The sequence below is a fragment of the Spinacia oleracea genome, chromosome 3, assembly GCF_020520425.1.
Source record: "Spinacia oleracea cultivar Varoflay chromosome 3, BTI_SOV_V1, whole genome shotgun sequence".
NCBI classification, from domain to species: domain Eukaryota; kingdom Viridiplantae; phylum Streptophyta; class Magnoliopsida; order Caryophyllales; family Amaranthaceae; genus Spinacia; species Spinacia oleracea.
In genome coordinates this window covers 80,712,505-80,732,326 of record NC_079489.1, presented here as the reverse complement: position 1 = coordinate 80,732,326, position 19,822 = coordinate 80,712,505, and the positions used below count along the sequence as shown (strand labels likewise).

Genomic DNA, 19,822 nt, shown 5'->3' with positions numbered 1-19,822 from the left:
ACCCTTAAATTACCACCTTAAGAAGTTAGGAGAACAAGAATAACAAACAGCTTTAACATTTTCTTGCCATTCCTTGGTATATACATAATGCCTACACAAATTTTCCATACCATGGTTTATTAATTTCCCTGCCTGCCCATGGCAATCCTTAATCCTACATCGACTACATAAATATATACAAATTGAAAAATGAACTTAAATTTCTATGCTAAACTACTAATAATAAAGGAGTACTTTACTATACTCCCTGCTGATGTTGATGTCCTTTCTTCTGCAAGCATAACATAAGATAGCTCCAACGTTGTTGAGGCAACTTCAGTTCTTGCAACAGAGAAGTCACCACCAAGCTGAGATCAACTGATAATAATAGAACCAGTAAAGATCTCAGAGCAAAAAATTTACTAAGTGGAACTATATAAACTTGAAATTCAAACTGTCTTTGATTCGTCCTTGATGACTTTAGCGACTATGGCATTACAAAAGAAGCATCTCTCGCAATTCAAGAGATGTCGAGTAATGCATCCATAGCATGATTGGTGTAAACAAGGAATGAACTGAGCGTCAGCCACACAAGTATAGCAGATACAACAGATACTGTCATCACATTCTGATTCTTGCAGGAAAGCAGATGCCTCCAAATCCCGGGACCCCATCCGGCAAATAAGACAGGTTAAGAACTCCTCAAGTTGCCTCAGCTTAGCAAAGTGAACATTCCCTTTCGAAAAACCAGCCTGAAAATGACAACACAACAAAACAAAACAGAACAAAATATTTTATTTTTTTGGCAATCAAATACTGGTGTAAAAACTGAAAACCAATAATATCAGCTCACCAGTACAAAACGACCACAATCCAACTGAGCACAATAGATTTCCAACTCCCCACCTTCTAGAAAGGGTTGGAGAGGAAATCAATGGACAACAGGAAAGGCACAGCAAACAAAAACAAATCTCTAAACAGCCTTACATAATAAGAAGACTCCTCTAGGTGTCGGAACATCTAGAAGACACTCTAAAAAGAAATTCTTCTCCTATGACAGACTCAAAAAAAAAAATTTAACAACACAATTCCAGTATACAACGATAGCAACCAAACGATACACATGAAAACATGATGCAACCTCAAAACAGTGATCCTAATTTCCAAAGAAACAGTTGAGACTCCATTAAAACCTAATGGAAGTAAGCTTTAGAGTTCAGCCTGATAACTTCATTGCTATCAAAGCCTTAGAATTCAACCTCCAGAATATCGGCAGCACACGCAACCAAGATATTTACAACTAAAAAATGCAGGTCATGTCAAAGGTCTCAACAGTGTTATGGTACCATCAGCACTTATTCATCTAGTTGGAGCTGATATAGAAGTATTTCTTAAGAAGTTTCTAGCATATGTTTGCATCTACAGAGACAATGTTAAAGTTATACACAGCTCGATCAATCAGAAGACAGGTAACAGAATGAAAGTTGTTGGCATGACAAAAGAATCCCTAGGATATGGGTGAAGGACTGAAGGATGAGAACTAACCCAGTTGAACCCCAACACATATTGGAGTCCAAAAAGAACAGTTTCCGGACAGTCCATCCTGGCCAAAACTTCAATTAAATCATTCTGTTCCCTTGATTCAACTTCTGTACTGGCTTCCACCAAATTCACTATGATGCCAACAAGAGGAGCCAATATCATGCCCCGATTTATTTTCTCCAGAGGCTGACCATGTCGTTTCACTGACCTGGAGAACAAAGACATCCAGAATCAGCATCAAACGATAATCATAATTCAAATAAGCCAAAACAAACTTCTTTAGAGTGAACAACCATAAATGTTAATTCTGACTCAAAGCTCATAATTGTATCCAAAGCACTCTAAAATTCTCAAAAGTCTGCATCTCTGCCATACATTGACATCGCTTGTACTAGAACAAGGAATCCTGCGCTACAAATTGGTTTTAGTACTTGCTACTTTGGCCTTTACATAGCACAGTCATAGCAAGTATGCATGTTTTACAATAAAAATGGTGAAAGGAGGTAGGCACAAGTTAATACACATTTGATGGACAGATGGACAGTTGGGAATAAGTAAGTTCTGCCAATAATGCAGTAGTTGAAATGCATATGAACAAAAGAGATCAATACTTACCAATCAAAAAACTCAGAATCAGTTGCTGATGTCATCTGGTTAAGTGTGAAGATGACCAACTCGGTCAACCTTTTGAGATGCATATCATTTCCTAAAAGAAATGCTTGAGGAATCTCATGCGTGCAAAACTCAAGAATACGAGCAAGATTGCAAGACAAATCAAAAATTGCGCTGCATTTTCTCTGTTGGAACTCCAAAATCTACAAAGGTTTTTTGTTTATTTTTACACACGCAAACAAAAAAGTTAGCGAGATCAAATATCCTGCTCATATGGTCCAACATCGAAAAAACGCAGAACATACGAAGTATATGAACTGAAGCTGCCAAATAAAATACAAGAAATTTACCACACAAATTATCGACTTACAAAGTCACATCATAATAAAAATAAGGCTTACATGGTTCTTTTCTTGCATTTCTCGAATTGATACTGAAAACTCTGTCATTGTCCAACTCAAGGTATTGAATAAGCGATTCAGGAAAGCAGCAAATAGTTCTTCATCTTCGGCACATACATCACGCAACAATCTCTTCATAAGTTGAACATGTACCATGAAGAATATGGGTCAGTCGCTGTGTGCATAATGAGGTCTCAAAATGTAGAAAAAGAAGAATGGACAAGGTTTAACTTTTACCTGGAAAACAACCGAAGAGGATGATGTCTCACCATGTTTTGAAGAGCCGAAACCAGAACCTTTGCACAACCTTAGAAGAATATTAGTCACTGGGATCCAGGATCTATTATCAAATGCTGAAAACAAGGCTTTTGGCATCTTGTGGGTAGCTGCATGATTGGTTTCAAAAGAAACCAAATATTCTTTGTACTGTACTAATACCGATATAGATTGAAGAAGCAGATCTTTTATATCTGCACTCGATATCCGGGGATCACTGAAGTGAGTAACAACAAAGGTGACCTGATCAAAGAACCAATAGTGCATACTTTAGAATTCAGAATGAATTCTTTTGCACCACTTGGTGGTGAATTCTAAACATGACAAATGAATGTTTAGAATTCACAAGCATAGCCATACGGTTGGTGGCCGGTTATGTACAGTGCATATGATGCAAATGCATTGAGAGGCAATTCGACATATGGACAAAAATTTATAACTCTGTAATACTTGGTGGAAGGGGAGTGATGGATAGATAGTGACATGTGCTACAGACACGATGAGATAAATGGCCCCACAAATAGCTTAGGGTAAATTAGAAATTTGGTAATGCAGAGAGAATAATAAATGTTGGGATGCAAATTGGAGAGAAAAAAGGATAAATGGAATGGGGGAAGAAAATGGGCAATAATATTCAGATTATTGACTTTGACTTAAAAAGGAATTATGAAGTTCATTTTGTGGCATCCCAAAATGGCAAGTGTAAAATTTACATGGGAGGGAAGGAGTCAAGGAGTTAAAACACCACATATTTTATACAACAGACATTAAAAAATAGCAGGAAGTCAAGTAACAGACAGTAGCAATTATACGAAAGTGGACAATAATATTTTGGAATCTTACAAAAAAAGAACATGAACCACATATTTAACCCTTATAAGGAAATGAAAGGTGAGACGTACAAATGAACTGAGTCCTTGCTTGATAAAAATAGAAGAAGGGACAAATGGTGGATCACTTTTACGTAAAACGTGAAAGCAATCAACCTGCAAAGAAATCGAAATGAATAGTTAAAAAACCCAATCACTAATTACTACATAGCTGCTGCATTATAAGAAAAAAAAATCAAATCACCAACTACTACATAGCAGCCACATCAAAAATAAACAACAAAATAAAGAACCAAATTCTTTTGCACCACTTTTGCAAGTTTAAGATTTGAGGGTCACATTATATGCAAACTTGCAAGCGATGGAGGATGGATAACTACATGGAAAGTTAATAGGTAAACACCAAATAGAACATACCTGAATGCCTAAAAACAATATGCGAGAACTCATGCAATCATAAATTAAACACATCAAAGATTAAAGAAAAATGGTTCCGTTAGGCTACACAGCCAAGTCATATAAAGTGAACAACAATAATCCCAACCAGATGACCCCAGAGGCTAACTAGATAGGGGGCACAGGGAGGGGACAGGGAGACCTTGCCCACCTTGAACCTCTACAATCCACACGCCTGTAATGATGTTGGCCAATAAAAAACAGCTCCCTGACTCTGGCGCCTTGACATTTTGACTGTTATATGAGTGATCTACGCATGAAAGTCACTCAAATTGGCTTATCTGGCTAGATAGATGACCCATAAGGCCATAACTTAATCATTTCCTTTTCTCTAGTTGGTTTTGCGCCATTATGCAAACCTCTTATTCTCCTTTTCTTCCTAGAGATTTATTCCCTATCAACATATAAGAAAAAGAATGAGAGCAAAAACGTCGAATAACAGTCCATCAAGTAAAAGAAAAGAATGGAGTACACCAATCTCGCAAAAGGCCAGACAAGGGCAGCCCACCAGCAACCCTGAAGCGCGAGACCCCAAAAAAAAAACAGCAAGAATACTCTTCTTTTCCAACCACAACACTCAAGAAGTACCATACAAGAGAATGATGGAGGATTTCTCCCCTTGTTATTACCAATCCAACATATGAAATCTGCAAAAGCACCAAAGAGAAGCTGGAGAAATCCAATCCACCATCATAACCTCAAAGAGTTAGGCTTTGTTTTCTTCGTTTGCTCTGACTGTTTTCTGTAATTTGTTTTTGCTTTTTCTCTAGTCTGGTGTGAATTTTTTTTTCTGGTCTAATCTAATTTTAACAAGAATAATCAATAAGAATGAGGTGAAGAGAACATAGCCTTAGTGCCATAAAACTGAGCCTTTTCAGAATAAATAAATAAAAGAGATAGCACAGTCTTAGTGCTATCTCTTGTTAAATAAATAAATAAGAATGAGGTGAAGAGAACATAGCCTTAGTGCCATAAAACTGAGCCTTTTCAGAATAAATAAATAAAAGAGATAGCACAGTCTCCACATTCCCAAAACACGCCGTACAGACAATCTTCAGTTAATCATCAAGATCATCCAATATTTAGTGTCTTGACTAGCGTAAGTACACATCCCACCCATTATGTTCCAGTCAATACCTGTTTTCAATCTCCAGATGAAAACAGAGTTAGGCTCCGAGTGGAATTGCCAAATTCATTTTCCCAACAGGAGATATCTCTACACACCAAATTTCCAAATCCAAACCACTTCATCCTCAGGTCTTAGTCTTAACCATTCAATGATCTCTTTTTCTCTATTCCTGAACGTCTCTATAACATCAGAACAAAACAATCTATAACAAATTAACAATACAACCTGCAGACTTCAAAATGACATCAAAATGACAGACAACAATCACCTCCCACGTGGTGACGTGGAAAACCTCTATACAATCATTAATATCTCACCTCTCAGAATCACGTGTCTGAAGACATCCAGCCATCAACTACCAAAGTGGAAAGAAATGGGGATCAATTCGCTCAAATCTAAACCACTCCTATAACTATTTGTTACATTCCCATAAATACTTGAGGTGAGCTTAATGTAACTCCAATTTATACACATACTTTTTCAGAAGATATGATGTCCGGACAAGGACCTAAAATCTATGTTACCCGGACTCGGATACCCATTTCGGACAAGGGTGCGTGTACAAGTGTCCAACACGGCTATTTTGTGAAACAATTGCATGATTACGGTCCAAAATGAAGTGTCCGAGTGTCCATACCCATGTCCACGTGTCGAGGATCCGACACGGGTATTTGAGGTTAAATGAAGAGTTCGGGTAATAGGGCCTCAAATTCAACGTTACTTGATAGTAAAATTTAAACTTCCAAACTCTTCACTATATTTGGCAATAAAGAGAAACACAAGAAAGCCAAAAGGCAAGCAAGATAAAAAAAACGGATGTGTTTCTGTTTCAAAATATCTTGAACTTTCAGGGAACTTTGTATCTCAAAACATTGAATCAGTAAGAAGATTTTACTGAACCTTAAAAGAACGCATCATTAAAAATAATAAAGAACATTATCTACCATCATTATTTGTAGCAAACTAGTTTACCGTAAAATAAGCAAGCTTAACAACTCTAAGAGCCACCAAAACAGGCTACTTAATGTTTAGGTCATGAAAGATGAAAGCCTGCAGAAAATAGTTGGAGGAGACAATTTACCAGAGCTTCCAGATAATATTCAGGAACGAAACTGAACAAGGTGTTATCTTTGCTGATCACCAGAAGCAATTGCACGATCCACATGCAAGAAGCATACATTCCTCTCTGTTTCCATCGAGACAATAAAGAGATACGATACCTACTAGAATAACAGTTTGTCAAGCAAAAGGACCCCAGGAACACTCTCAAATTAACTGAACAATCTACTGACAAATAAATATCAGACTATTACTACAATAAACAACATCCAAGCATTTTCAACTGTAGTAATGCTTACCAATTTCTCATACTTATGATGATTGTTTTAACTTCAAGAAAACATTAAACAAGATTCAAACAACCAGCCCTCAAATTAATATTAAAGTAACCAGTTAAGCTCCCAAATCCTAAAAATACACCATAATGCATGTCCAAAGAAGATAAAAATCAGCTCAACCACTGTTATTCCAATTTTCAAGACCCGCCTTCCCTTAATCCATGTCAGATTACTCGGATAGGTACCAACTGCAACCCATTACATGGACACAAATACTTGATTATGATGCTCAAACAGAAATTTAAAATGCTCAATGTGACCAAGACAGACATCAATAATGAGTCAGGAACTTCTGGAAAATGTTAAGACAAGTTCTACTTTAATGGTCAACGTTTGGCAATTTAAGATGGGAGTGCCCTGCCAAGTATTAACCTTTGAAGATAAGATGCAAGCTTCACATGGTTCAGACACATTAAGACTTACAGGAAGCATCCAGCCAGTAATCAGTTGTAACATGTAAAGCATCACCTCGATAATCGCAAAGAAAATTCAGGAAAGGGCAGGAAAATAATCAAGCTAGTCTTGGCATTATATGTAGTTGGCGTTCAGCATTTAGACGTCGCATCTCAGTTAAGGAACCCGTTCCTCAAGCTTTTTTATGTTCTAATTGTTTCATAATGTGCCCTTCCGTGCGAATGTTTATTCACCCTACAATTCAAGATTTTTTGTAATATGTTACTATATCTATTCTATAAGGGAACTCTTGAGATCATTATTGATGAGTGACATTTATGTCACTCTTAGGATAGTACTTTGCCTCTTTTTATTCTTGTTTTTGTTTGTTTTCTTCCCCTTTTGTGCTTATTTTAGTCCCCTTTGCTTTTCATTGCTTAGTTGACTCGGTTTTTCCTAATTACCGTCCTTTCGCCTTGTTTTTCTTGTCTTTTGTCAAGCTTTTGCTTTTCACGGGTTTGTTAATGTGTACTAAAACAAGTAAAGCGGACGGAAAAGTCAATGAAAGTCAACGGCATCCCAAGGAAAGGCCGAAGTGGGAAAAGGGAGTCAAGGAATCAAGAACTCAGTATGTTCGGCCAAACTTCAGAAGTGTTCGGCCAAACCGAAGCAGAAATGTCTGAAGCAAACAAGCCCAGAAGTTTGGCCGAACAATTCTGAAGGTTCGGCCGAACTTACTTGTGTTCGGCCGAACTTCCCCAAAAAGTTTGGCCGAACCTCTCTGTGAGCTGTTCCTGTTTCCCCTCTTGTTCGGACGAACCTGATGCTGGTTCGGCCGAACTTCCTTGTGTTCAACCGAACCTGCGGCCAGCGCTGAACCGTTTTTTCGGGACTATTTAAAGCTTTTTGGGAACTTTAGAAAACCTAGTTTTTTACAAAAGTAGTCTGAAATTTATTTTAGAGAGAGAAAGGAAGAGAACTTCATTCATTGCTCATTGTTATGCTTGGGATTCTCCCAAATCTTGGAATTGAAGCTTCATTGTAAAATTCTTAACTCTTATTTTCATTTATTGTCATTAATTTCTGATTTTTCTTACTTTTGTCTCTTTATTTTCTCATTAATCAAAAAACCCCCAAAAATAGGCACTTTTATATTTTTCCTTCTTACTTGTTTGTTTATTTAGCTTTTCCCAATCCTCTATGATTAGACTTATTAGCTTCTTGGCTAATCTTTTAAAATTTGGTGATTTTGATTGTATTGTTGATGATGGTTTTGCCTATAGATTTGATTGTCATGATGAAATTAGCTTAAACTATTTGGTTAGAGACTTTTGCCTTGATTATTCGGAAATGCATACTCCTATTGAATATATCATGTTGAAATTTGTGGTCAATTCCATGAGTGAGTAGTCATCATCTAGGGGTTTGGGTGTAGCCTAGGGTTTCCATGTATGGGGTTTTAAGGTAGGATTTATTAGTTTTTGCAATTAACTGCATAAGTTGGGGGGTTCCTTGTTGCTTGTTTGGTTAGACGTAACTTTGCCTGGTCAATGGGTCAATGGAATACGATGCATTGATTTGGCAAGGGATTGTGAGTCATTGCGTTGTATGATTTCGATCGGATATATTTTGATTGATTCTTAGCCCTTGGGTTGATGCGGAAGCATGATTCATTGTTTGAGAGTATTAAAGATCGATTCCCCTTTTCAATTTGTCTTTGCAAGTCTAGTTAATCCCCAAAATCCTTAATCCCCTATTGCATGTACCCCTTGTTGAACCCCAATTCCCTAGTGTTTTTAATCCTTGTTTATCGTTCTAATCGTTTAGTTTGAATTTTCCTTTTCAACAACCAACCCCATTTCGAACTAGCTTATATTAGCATTTCTAGTTACGAAACTCGCAATTCTCTGTGGATATCGACCCTTTGCTTGCCGCTCTACTTGGTTCTAGTGGTTAGTTTAGGTATTTGGATTGATTTAGGTGTAAGACTAGCAACGACCTAGTTTTTCCCTTTATCAATTATCGTAAATGACCTTTTGGTGTGCCCTACAGAATAGTCTAAAACGCCCCTACTACTTTTTTTTTGAAAGGAAACGCATACTTTTTATAAAATATATTAACATTGTAAAATAAAACAAAAAGAGGGAAATCAGTTAATCAAAACTTAATCACAGCCGGCAAGAAGTCAAAAATAAAAAATGAAAATCACAATCACAATCAAATACTTAATCTCAGCCAAATATTCTGCTTATTAATCCCTTACTTTAATTTTCCTTTCAAGTACTTATTATGCCACATTATGATATTGTCACAAATATATCATATTTAAATTTAAATTTTTAAAACAAAGTTCAATCAAACAAACATAATAAAAATCCTTCCCCCAATTGTTTGATGTCTACTTTTTCTTTAGAGAAGTTTTGCGAATAATTTTTTCCACATAACGCAATTTTACCTTCTTATATATCACCGCACGCAACGCGTGCATATAAGACTAGTAAGGTTTATATCCTAACCTTTACCCTTCCTACAAAGTTCTTTGATATCTCCCTACATTATGCTTTTTTCCGTCCATTTTTATCAAAGTTCTTTGATATCTCCCTACATTATGCTTTTTTCCAACCATTTTTATCATCATGAAAGGAAGAACTACCTTGAAAAGCACTGTTTCTGTTTTTAACAATGTTTTCTTATTACAAAGTTTAAACTGTTCAATATCATTATACATTTCAAGGTTATATCATGACATGATCACATGAAGCTACAAATAATAACTGAATTCTCAAGATAAAGCAATAGCAGAAGTCCCATCAAATACATCTTACCATGTCGAGTGTCTCACGCAGTCAATAACTTCTTCCCTGTAAATATTTCGTGCCTCTTTTAGCCGCTTTTGTTGCTCATGGCACGGTCTTTCTTTTAGTTGTCTATCAGTTTCTTCCAAGAGTGATATTGATTGTGATTGATGCGACATGTAGTAAGATGCCTATACAAAAATTGAAGAAAAAGTTCTGATATCCCAAGTAAGGTAAAAAAAAATTTATTATTTTTTTTTTAACGGGGACAAGTAATGTAACATGAATTTACCACAAAGGAAATAAAAACTGAAGCGCAGCTAAAGCAAAGTGGGAGGAACTATAAAAATAAAAGTTCATAAGTTTAAATAAAATCAAGGGGGAAAGAAGGCAGAATATTTATCCCAACATCACAAGTACTCAAGTTAGTAAATGACCTATCACTAGGAATCCAGCCCAATGTCAAAAATCACCCTTCACAATGGTCCATAGACACATAGGAGGTCTGCCCCAAGAAAACACATCATTCTTCTCTCAGGAAACTCATAGCATAACAGCTTAACCAATCAGGGCTTGTCAAATGATAAAATGAAGAGACATAGGAGAACGGCCATATTCTCCGAAAAAAAAGTTCAGAATGAAGTATTTGTCCATATATTTTATAGTCTCATTTGTTGTCATCATACATTCATACCCCTGTACTAAAATTCAATGTTCCACCACTGGTTAATCGTCATAGACTACAGTTCATCCTATAAATATATGCAAATAACACGGAAGTGTCTAGTTGTCTACTGCAATTTATTTCCAACAAAAAGATCCAGGTTTCTGAATAAAAAACATCTTCTGTATTCTTCACGAAATGCCAAATATATCCATCATTCAAAAAACCATTTATGTTACTCATACAGTCCCGTTATCAGGCTCTACTTAAGAGTTCGACATGGTTGAGTCAAAAACATTCCAAAAATATATGTACAATAATAGCTCAGCACCCGTGTCCATTGAGAGTGACATCAAATAACGGTACATATGCATATCATTCCCTTAAAGCCTAAGTTGATGTCTACTGTCCACTTATCTATAACCTGAAATCACAACATCTATAACTCTGTATTTCTTATTTATATCCCTTCATAAACTAAGATGAATGCGAAAAACCCACAATCCCACATCTCGGTCACAGAAGTCACAATTACTTTCAAAATTATGCATACTTATAACATGAATGGGTAACTAAGAAAAGCTAATGGAAGGAATTCATAAATAGAAAAGGGATGCAACTCTCTAGAAAGGACACAAACTTTGATTGGCTTAGGCCCTGTTCACCTTATTTCCACTTATAAAATAAGTTCAAATACATTCTGAATAATTTCAAGTAATTTCAGAAAAGATATTTAAGGAGAAATAACGGCTACCCAGATACAATTTATAACTAAAATAAGTTCTATAATGTGTAAATAAATTCAGAAGCCATCTTGGAGACTTTATAGGCTTTTAATGGTTCTAAAAATGATTAAAAGCAGTTCCTCACAGGCTTCGTTTCTTAACAATAACTTTTATTTTATATCCCCCCCCCCCCCCCCCCCCCCCGCTCCCAGCCTCAAAAATCTCCATCAGGAAAGGGCCCTATAAATCTACAATTTACCAGGCTGTACTTGCCTTTGTAGTTCCATTGCTAAAATACTTGTTTAAAAGCCAAAAGAAACTACTAACCTGCCTAAAATTTGGAGCAACCCCTACGTGATACAGAAATAGCATAACATCAAGAAGTTCCTCCTCTCTCAAAATTGCTGAAGAACAGTTACTATCTTCGGTTACTGTTCTTGATTGTTGCATTGGTCGATACCCAAATTGAGAGTGTGGATGTTCACTTGAACTAGGTTTATCTTCGATTTCCTCATTCAAACTTCTAGGATTGCATTCAGAAGCAACATGAACAGATCCCTCGGGAATGGAAGAGTTATGGCCTCTAGAACCTTTGGCTCTGGATCTGGTTGGATCACGAGAGACTCTGGTGAAATCAATTTCATAGCTAGAACAGCAACATGGCTTCTGTCTTGTAAGATGTGTTACTCTAGAGTCTTCATCATTCATGCAGCCTTCTTCCCAAGAGATCACTTCAGACTCTCTTTCCTGCACAGAATGCAGTTCTAACAGATTGCTAAATGATCCTCCAACTCTGGAAATGTTTATCCTCATTGGATCATTTTTGACAAACAACTCAATGGGAAAACTGAGCTGACCACCCCGATGTAGAAAACCAATATCCTTTTTAGCACCATCTCTTCGGCTCTTAGACCATCCACATATATCTGCCACCGGAAAACCTTCAGAAAGATAATGAAGAATAACAGCATATAAGGAAACAAGGACAGTGTTCCCTAGAACCCCCGGAGCAGTCATATTACGGTCTGCGGCTCCTAACACATTTTGCAGGAACTTCCTAAAAACTGAACCAGGAAGCTGAGGAGGCATCACAGGTGGAATGAACTGGATTACCAGGCAACAGAGGTCTCGGTGCTTCTCCTCAATCTGCAATCAGTATAAGTATAAAAATAAAAGTATTAGTCATCGCCAACAGCTCTGCATTTTCTATCTAACATCTACAAACAATTAAGTATGTACTCTTAGAAAATAACATGGTCACCTTCAATTCTTGATTTCCAATCTAATAAGACAATTAAAGAGCAATACACAAACGGTTACAGCATTTATGTCCATCCAATATTTGCTAAATGAAGCAACACAAATGGGCAGTGTACACTATACTTTTAATAACTATCAAATCCAAGAATGTCCACCCAAGATTTGCTAAATGAAGCAACAAAATGAGCAGTGTACACTATTGGTTTAATAACTATCAAATCTAAGTATGTCCATCCAAAAAAATTTAAATGAAGCAACATATATGATCGGTATATCAGCCTATGCTTTTTTTAAAAAGAACAAAATGGAATCATAAATTATTTGGATGTAAAGCGGATCAAGCCATGAGCCCATGACTAGGAAGGTAGGACCCATATATTGATCACATTCACTCTCATTTTACTTATGCACATGAATCGTGATACTAAACACAAAGGGAATATATAAAATTCATAACAGAACGATTTTAGATAAATTCCAACTGTGAATCCAGTTTGGAACCTCCATATTTCACCAACAGGATTTCGCTAACTGACAAATCACCATAAGAGAGCTAGGCAGAAAAACAACACGTCCTCCACCTCTAAAGGACACTAAGGATAGAATAACTGATGCCTCTATTTACAAAGTCAAGGAACTACAAACAATGCTGCAAATGAGAAACTAAGACAAAACTATACAAAAGAGTTACTGTTATAAACATCTTTTTACTTTAGCCCTTTAGGGCTCTAAGGGCACTTTGCGAAGCCCAATTTCCTGATTAGGGGAGACCTATCTTTAATAAATGAGGCCCAATAATATAAGGTGTCAGGTCAACAGAAGTCAAGAAAAATGCAGGATGACCTGGTAACGCCACATCTGGAAACTCAAATGAGTCAGATGGCACTCATGGCAGTTAGCTTAGCACAGTCAATGTGCTTTACTTAAAGCTTTATTTTCTGCATTTATTATTGTTCTTACATATTAATTGGAAAACATTAATTGGTCGTGCGTGAGCAAGGTCTTACAAAGACGCCGACAACTTTAAGGGCATGTCCCTAAGGGCCTAAGGCACTAGTCTAAACCTCTAAGCAATAGGTGTCATTTGCTTGATGCAATCATCAACAGTCCTGTCAAAACAATCTATCTAAATACCTTATTCTTATTTATCTTTTTACCATGAAGAAAACGGAGTAGTTATTTACCCCCCTTTAATTCATACTAGCACCTGTTTATTCAAATTAGTCCTTTGGAATGCATAGCCTCGTCAAATATGCCAGTCGTACGCTCGGCAGGATAACAACTCCGGCCGATCCCCCATCTTCACGATGCTATCAAAAAGAATTCTATGATCTCAATTGATTCTTATATGATTCCTTGGTGGTGATGATGAAGTAGAAAAACGATCAATAACAAGGAAAGAAGACCACGCATATTAACTCCAAAAGAGCTGCCAAAAAGGGTGGGGGGCATTCGCCCCTGACAGGACACATTCATTTCCTACACAACTCAAGGCACGCGAAAATGCCTACTAACAGCATTAATGCGGAGGGCTAAGACAACTAGCATCCTGGAAATATGCGATAATTACTCCATCTATTCCCTAATAAGTCACGTTTACAGTTATACACAGAAATTAAGTGGTTGTGACTTATTGCATTGAGATTTAGGCAACGTAGTGTAGCATTTTGTATTTTAAAGTGCAAAACAATAGTGCATTAACCTATTAAATGACAAGTAGTAATGAATAAGAAAAATTATAAAATATGATTTGGCATGAAGGGAATAATCTAACATCACTTAAAATGACCTATGTGAACCACCTCATCTCTAGAACATGTCTAGTCAAAAAAAACTCCCAAACATAGAATGACCCACAAAATAAACATCATTTCTGGCAAACTTACTAGTCAATATTCATGTGGAAAAATCTTGAGTAACAGCTTTGTGGGACAGTTCACTACATAATTAAAAATAGAAGGCAGATGAAAATAGCAATTAGTGGGAACATGAAGTTGAGGAACTTCCAACATTGTTATAATACCTTGCTAATTGCATCCGATAGAGCTGTGGTGGTTAGCATCATACTGTTTTCATGAGAAATGTCCTCACATGAATTAGGCCACCAAACAGAAGGCATCATCAACTGAAGATCTTGCTTGTTAGGGCATTTCCATGACAGAAAACCTTCAAGGAGGAAATCAAACTCAGATAACTTCCACCACAGCACCAGCAACTCTTCTCTTCTTAACAAATGGCAAGCCAGTGCAAGATATGGATATGATCCTGAATATGGGCACTCGGTTAAAACCAAAGCAGCTGTTTTGCAACCGTAAGACAGGGCCCCTATTACATGCTGAAATAGCAAGGTTGAGCTTCTAAACTTTAGAACAATGTCAAGGACTTTGTCCAAGCTCCGATGATCATGTGGTAAATGCAGACCATATAATTCCATCAAAAATGATAAAAATGGACCCCATGATATATACTCCATGGCCTTCTCATCTTCATCCAAGATAGAAAAGAACTCGTCACATATTGCATCAGCAACAGGGTGAAAAATGTCATCCAGTGGAACAAACCTTCTCAATTTATCGATAGACGAGAACTCGGCCCTTTCCATGCGTTCTATTTCCAACATCCTTGATAAGCATTGCAACAACTGGGAAGCACGTGAAGTTGCAGATGGAGGATTTTGTAGAGGAAGGAAGCCTTCGATTGGATACTTGAAGAGCCGCGCACCAAAATTCAAATCACACCTTTCACCCTGAGATAGGGAGACCGCAGGAAAGTAACCCAATCCAGGATTCATCTTTCGAATGCCGGCAAATGCAACCCCAAGTGGAATACCATTCCTGTAGAACAGTATCCTGTCCTCATCCAAGTCTATGCAGCATCCAATAACATCACCAACCACCCATGACTGACCATATGCCTCATCCTCCTCATTCCATTTTTTAACCCTCTTACCATCAAAAGCATAAGAATCCTCAGCATCACCCACTCCCATACGGTCAGTGAAAGGACAAGAAATTGTTGCCCAGCCAAGCTGTTGTATCCCTGCAGTTTCTAGCATCACTTCATACATCCATTTGCCTTCCCACACACAGGCATTTGCTCTGGCACTGCTGAAAATGGCCAGACTTTCTAGGAACAAAGGGGGGCTAACTTTCTGCAAATCCCCACATATGCTGGACTCGTCAATCGAAACAACAAGCCCACATCCACGGTCAAAGATACAAAGACCATCCCTACCTGGAGGTTGAGAACTTAAAGATGTCGGAAACTTCAGAAAACACCTCTTGACAATAGAATGGACTACATTAACATCCAGCAGACCACCCAGCGGTCCAATTGATCGATAAGGAAGGTCAAAAATATATTCCAATGTTTTTTCCAATGACTGGTGCCCGAAATCATCATGATATGAAACAAGACGATTCTTTTGAGGATTCGTTTTCTTATCTTCGCCATTAAGTATTAACGCTAACCCTGATGATAATGCACTACCCCATACACCATCTTCTGCCATTTAAGAGGAGGGATTTTCCACCTCCCCAAATTACCCTACATATGTTTACAACTCCAAAAAAATAACCTCAAAGTTTACTAAAACTCAACCAATAATCGTCTCCGAAATCCTCAAATAATTTTTTTATACGAAGAGCACAAACAGCAGCTTCCCTGACAAACTGAAAAAAGCCATTAACATAAGCACAAATCCATTACTACCGCAAAAAACACTAACAATCATCAAATTTGCAATAATTCGCCCAGAAAAACACTATTTTCAGCAATTCTTAATTTTTCTGACCATCATTTCACTGTATTTGCAAAATAATATTGTCAAAAATTCTTCAATTGAACAAAAAATAAGTAAACTAAAAACTTACAGGTAAAATAATCAGAATCTTCGATGAACAGGCTTCAACGATGATCAATTTCACAGAAAAGTCGGCTGATTGAAGAAATTAGGCTTCACAAGACGACCATTAATGAAGCTCTCGTGAAAATTAAATTGGGGAAAAAAGGTGGTGGAACCGGAAACAGAAATTTCCAATTGTACGCCAAAAAAGTTTGGGGAAAAAACGAAGAAACGCTGACCTAGTGAGAACCCAACAATTTTGGAGTTGGTTAACCGGCACGTGGCCGTTGCAAGCCACTAAGTGACGTGGACTCAGAAACTCCTTACAGTATTGGATTCAGCTGCCGGTGACTTTTCGAAGGGTTTCAGCCGATTATCCGGTAACTCTAGCTACGAGGTCAAATTAGAGAGAGCAGTAAGTTTCGGGGTTTTCTCTTTTTTTTTGGGAAGTTTCGGAATCTCCTTTTATTAGGAATAAATTTAGATACTGGACATTTCCTATATGATGCTTTGTTATCATAGGATTGAATGGACCGTTTTGTCCCTAATTGAGTAATAGCTCGTTTGTTTATTTATACTAATATAAACCTTGTCCATGCTAACTTAGCGTGGACCAGGGCAATGGAGTAATTTGTATGGGTAACATGTGTAACTGTCACATGTCAGTTATTTTGTGATTTTAAATATTAACTATATGCGTATTACAGTAACTATGTGTTTTAAAGAGTTACTATGTGTTTTTTAGAGTTTCAATGCGATTTGTGTCTAGCCCACTTTATATACGTTTTAAACTTCTTTTTTTCAAAATTTCAGATCTACATTCTGTTCATTTCTCTCTCTTCATTTTCTCTCTCTTCATTTTCTCTCTATGCTTTTCAAAATTTAGCCCAAATTTCTAGGTTTTGTTCGATTTTCTTCGTAATTATCTTATAATTCTTATAATTGGATCTATTAGATGAGGAAAAATTGGAGGAAGTAGTAGATCAAGAAGGAGGTTCGTCGTTGCCGAAATCGAATCGAAGAATTTGCGCTCGTCTACAAATATTCGCAATAATTTTTAGAGATTACATCTCGGTTTGTTGTTTTTTAAAGAATTTTAAGTCTATTTTCATTTAAAATTGAAAATATGTATTGTTTTGGAGAAATTAATGTTTGTGTTTTACCGAAATATCGTTTTCACTTCGCGAATTCGATCAGTGACTTTACGATTTTAAATAGTAAGTATATGAGTAATACAGTAACTTTATGGTTTAAAGAGGTACTATGTAATTTTAATGGTTACTATATGTGTACAATAGTTACAATATTATTTTAATAGTTAATATATGTGTATAATAGTTACTATATGTGTAAAATAGTTATTATCTTGTTGAGTGATTTGAAATGTTTGTTGTTTTGTTGAAATTAGGGTTAGTGTTTCACATAGTTAGTATATAAATGATATAGTCACCTTTAATTTATGTTGCGAAATAGTGTTTTTAATAGTCACTGGAATGTTCGTTGTGTTTATGTTAGTAGTAGTTTTTAGAGTAACTATATTTTTTTTAAAGTTACTTTAACTTTAAAACAGTAACTATGTGTTTAAAATAGTTACTATATTTTTTAGAAAGTTATTATAAGTTTAAAACATAAACTATGTGTTTAAGATAGTTATTATGTTATGAACAGTTTATAGTGACTTTTTGATAAATAATAGTTATTATACGATTACATTATGTACTATGTTATTTAGAGTATGTTTTTGTCCGCTTCTTAGATAATGACTATATGATTATAATGAAGGAAATAATGCCCTTGGTCCAAGTATGCATTCTATGTTAAGTCTAATAAATGCGGTTCAGTATTAATTGACAAGTTAATAATTCAGTGAGATCAAGTGAGCTGAATGCCTAGCTAGAGGCCGCTTCAGTTCAAGTGGAATTAATGATATTAATCCACAGCTTACTCTTGACTGAACCCGTAGGGTCACACAAATAGTACGTAAACGGATCAAGTATCTAATGGCATTAGATACTCTATCTATGAATATTCGGAACCGACAGATCTTGGTTTCAGTGGGAGCTAAGATCGTCACAGGCAAGAAATGAATACTCCGGAAACGATGATATTGCCGGAAACGGAAATATGGATCGTATCGGAAATATAAATATTATCCAAGTCGTAGATGTTGCCGGAAACGGAAACATGGTACGTATCGGAAAATATTATCGGAAATGGAAATATTGCCAGAATCGGAAATATTGCCGGAAACGGAAATATTGTCAGAATCGGAAATATTACCGGAATCGGAAAATAATTCCGGAAACGGAAATATTAAATATTTGTTCGAAACGGAAATTAATTCCGGAATCGGAAATATTAAATATTGTTCGTATCGGAAATGAATTCCGGAATCGGAAAATTTAATCGGAAGCGCATCGTACGAATAAGCATCGGACGAGGCCTGCCGGACGAGGCCCAGCACGAAGCCAGGCCATCGCCCAGCAAGCCAAGCGCGCCGCACAAACAGCAAGGCCAGGCCCAGCAGGCTGCGCGCAGCGCGCAGCGCGCACAGCGCGCACAGCACGCGCAACGCACAGCGCGCACAGCGCGCGCAGCGCGCAAGCGCGCGCGGGCGCTGAGTGGGCTGCTGCTCGCGCGCACGCATGAGGCCCATCGTGGCTGTCGTGCGTGTGTGTGCAAGTGTTTGTGTTCGTGCACGTTTCCTAAAACATGCAGAGTTCGGTTAATGATTAAATTCCTAATTCTAATTGATAAATTAATTAAATTAGAGTTCTTGTAGGATTCTAGGTTTGATTAATTTGTATCTGAATAGGATTTCGATTCCCTTTCCATACCGCTATAAATATGAGGCTAGGGCTCACAATTTATAACACAAGTTTCAAAGTATTCAAAGTGAGTTTTTGAGAGAAAATTCAAACACACATCTTGCTCAAATTGCCGAAATTTTCTAGTACCTTAAGGGCGATTCTAGTTGGTCAATCTTAAGGCGGATCCGGACGTGCTGTGGACTATCTACGGAGGGACGACACTTGGAGTCCTAAGGACTTGTTCTTGTTCGGTTCGGGCGCAGCTAGGGAAGGCACGCAACAAAGAGTATGCATCTATTCTATGCTAAATGATTATGTGTAAATAATATGTTTTCCTGGGTTTATGGTTTTTCCGCATGATTTATGAATTGTCATATGTATCATAACCTAACAGTGGTATCACGAGCCCCTTATTATTTTCATAATCTAAATTGCATGAACATGGTTAAATATTACAAATTTGCAAGAATTAAAAGGGGTGATTAATTTTCGTAATTGTTAATTAATTGCAAATTGCGTTTATTTAATTATACGTACGCAGTTTTTCGGCAGTTTGTTCGTTACTCATCCGAATTGAGTGATTTTTGTGTCAATTCCGCATGTAAAAGGCATTCTAAAAATTTTGACAAAAATAGTGTTTTTCTGCCGAACCCAGAATTCTCAAATTCGAAGCCTAACTATGACTTTTCGAAGGTTTTAGTTTTTCGAA

At 36.9% G+C, this 19,822-nt stretch overlaps 1 protein-coding gene across 2 annotated transcripts; it reads right to left on the bottom strand.

Moving 5' to 3' along the window:
* Positions 1-32: 32 nt before the first annotated feature.
* Positions 33-16,770, bottom strand: LOC110787256 (E3 ubiquitin-protein ligase RKP). Of its 2 annotated transcripts, none has more exons than XM_021991844.2 (11): positions 16,332-16,770; positions 14,483-16,130; positions 11,527-12,345; positions 9,841-10,001; positions 6,307-6,445; positions 3,713-3,796; positions 2,772-3,053; positions 2,535-2,666; positions 2,137-2,336; positions 1,525-1,729; positions 33-731 (listed from the first exon to the last, which is right to left on the bottom strand). In XM_021991844.2, the coding sequence occupies exons 2-11, from the start codon at positions 15,968-15,970 to the stop codon at positions 429-431; spliced, it is 3,813 nt and encodes a 1,270-aa protein (XP_021847536.1). In that variant the 5' UTR covers positions 15,971-16,130; positions 16,332-16,770; the 3' UTR covers positions 33-428. The 2 variants fall into 2 exon arrangements, with proteins under 2 accessions (XP_021847536.1, XP_021847535.1); XM_021991843.2 differs by having other exon boundaries at positions 6,307-6,448; positions 16,332-16,755.
* Positions 16,771-19,822: the final 3,052 nt, after the last annotated feature.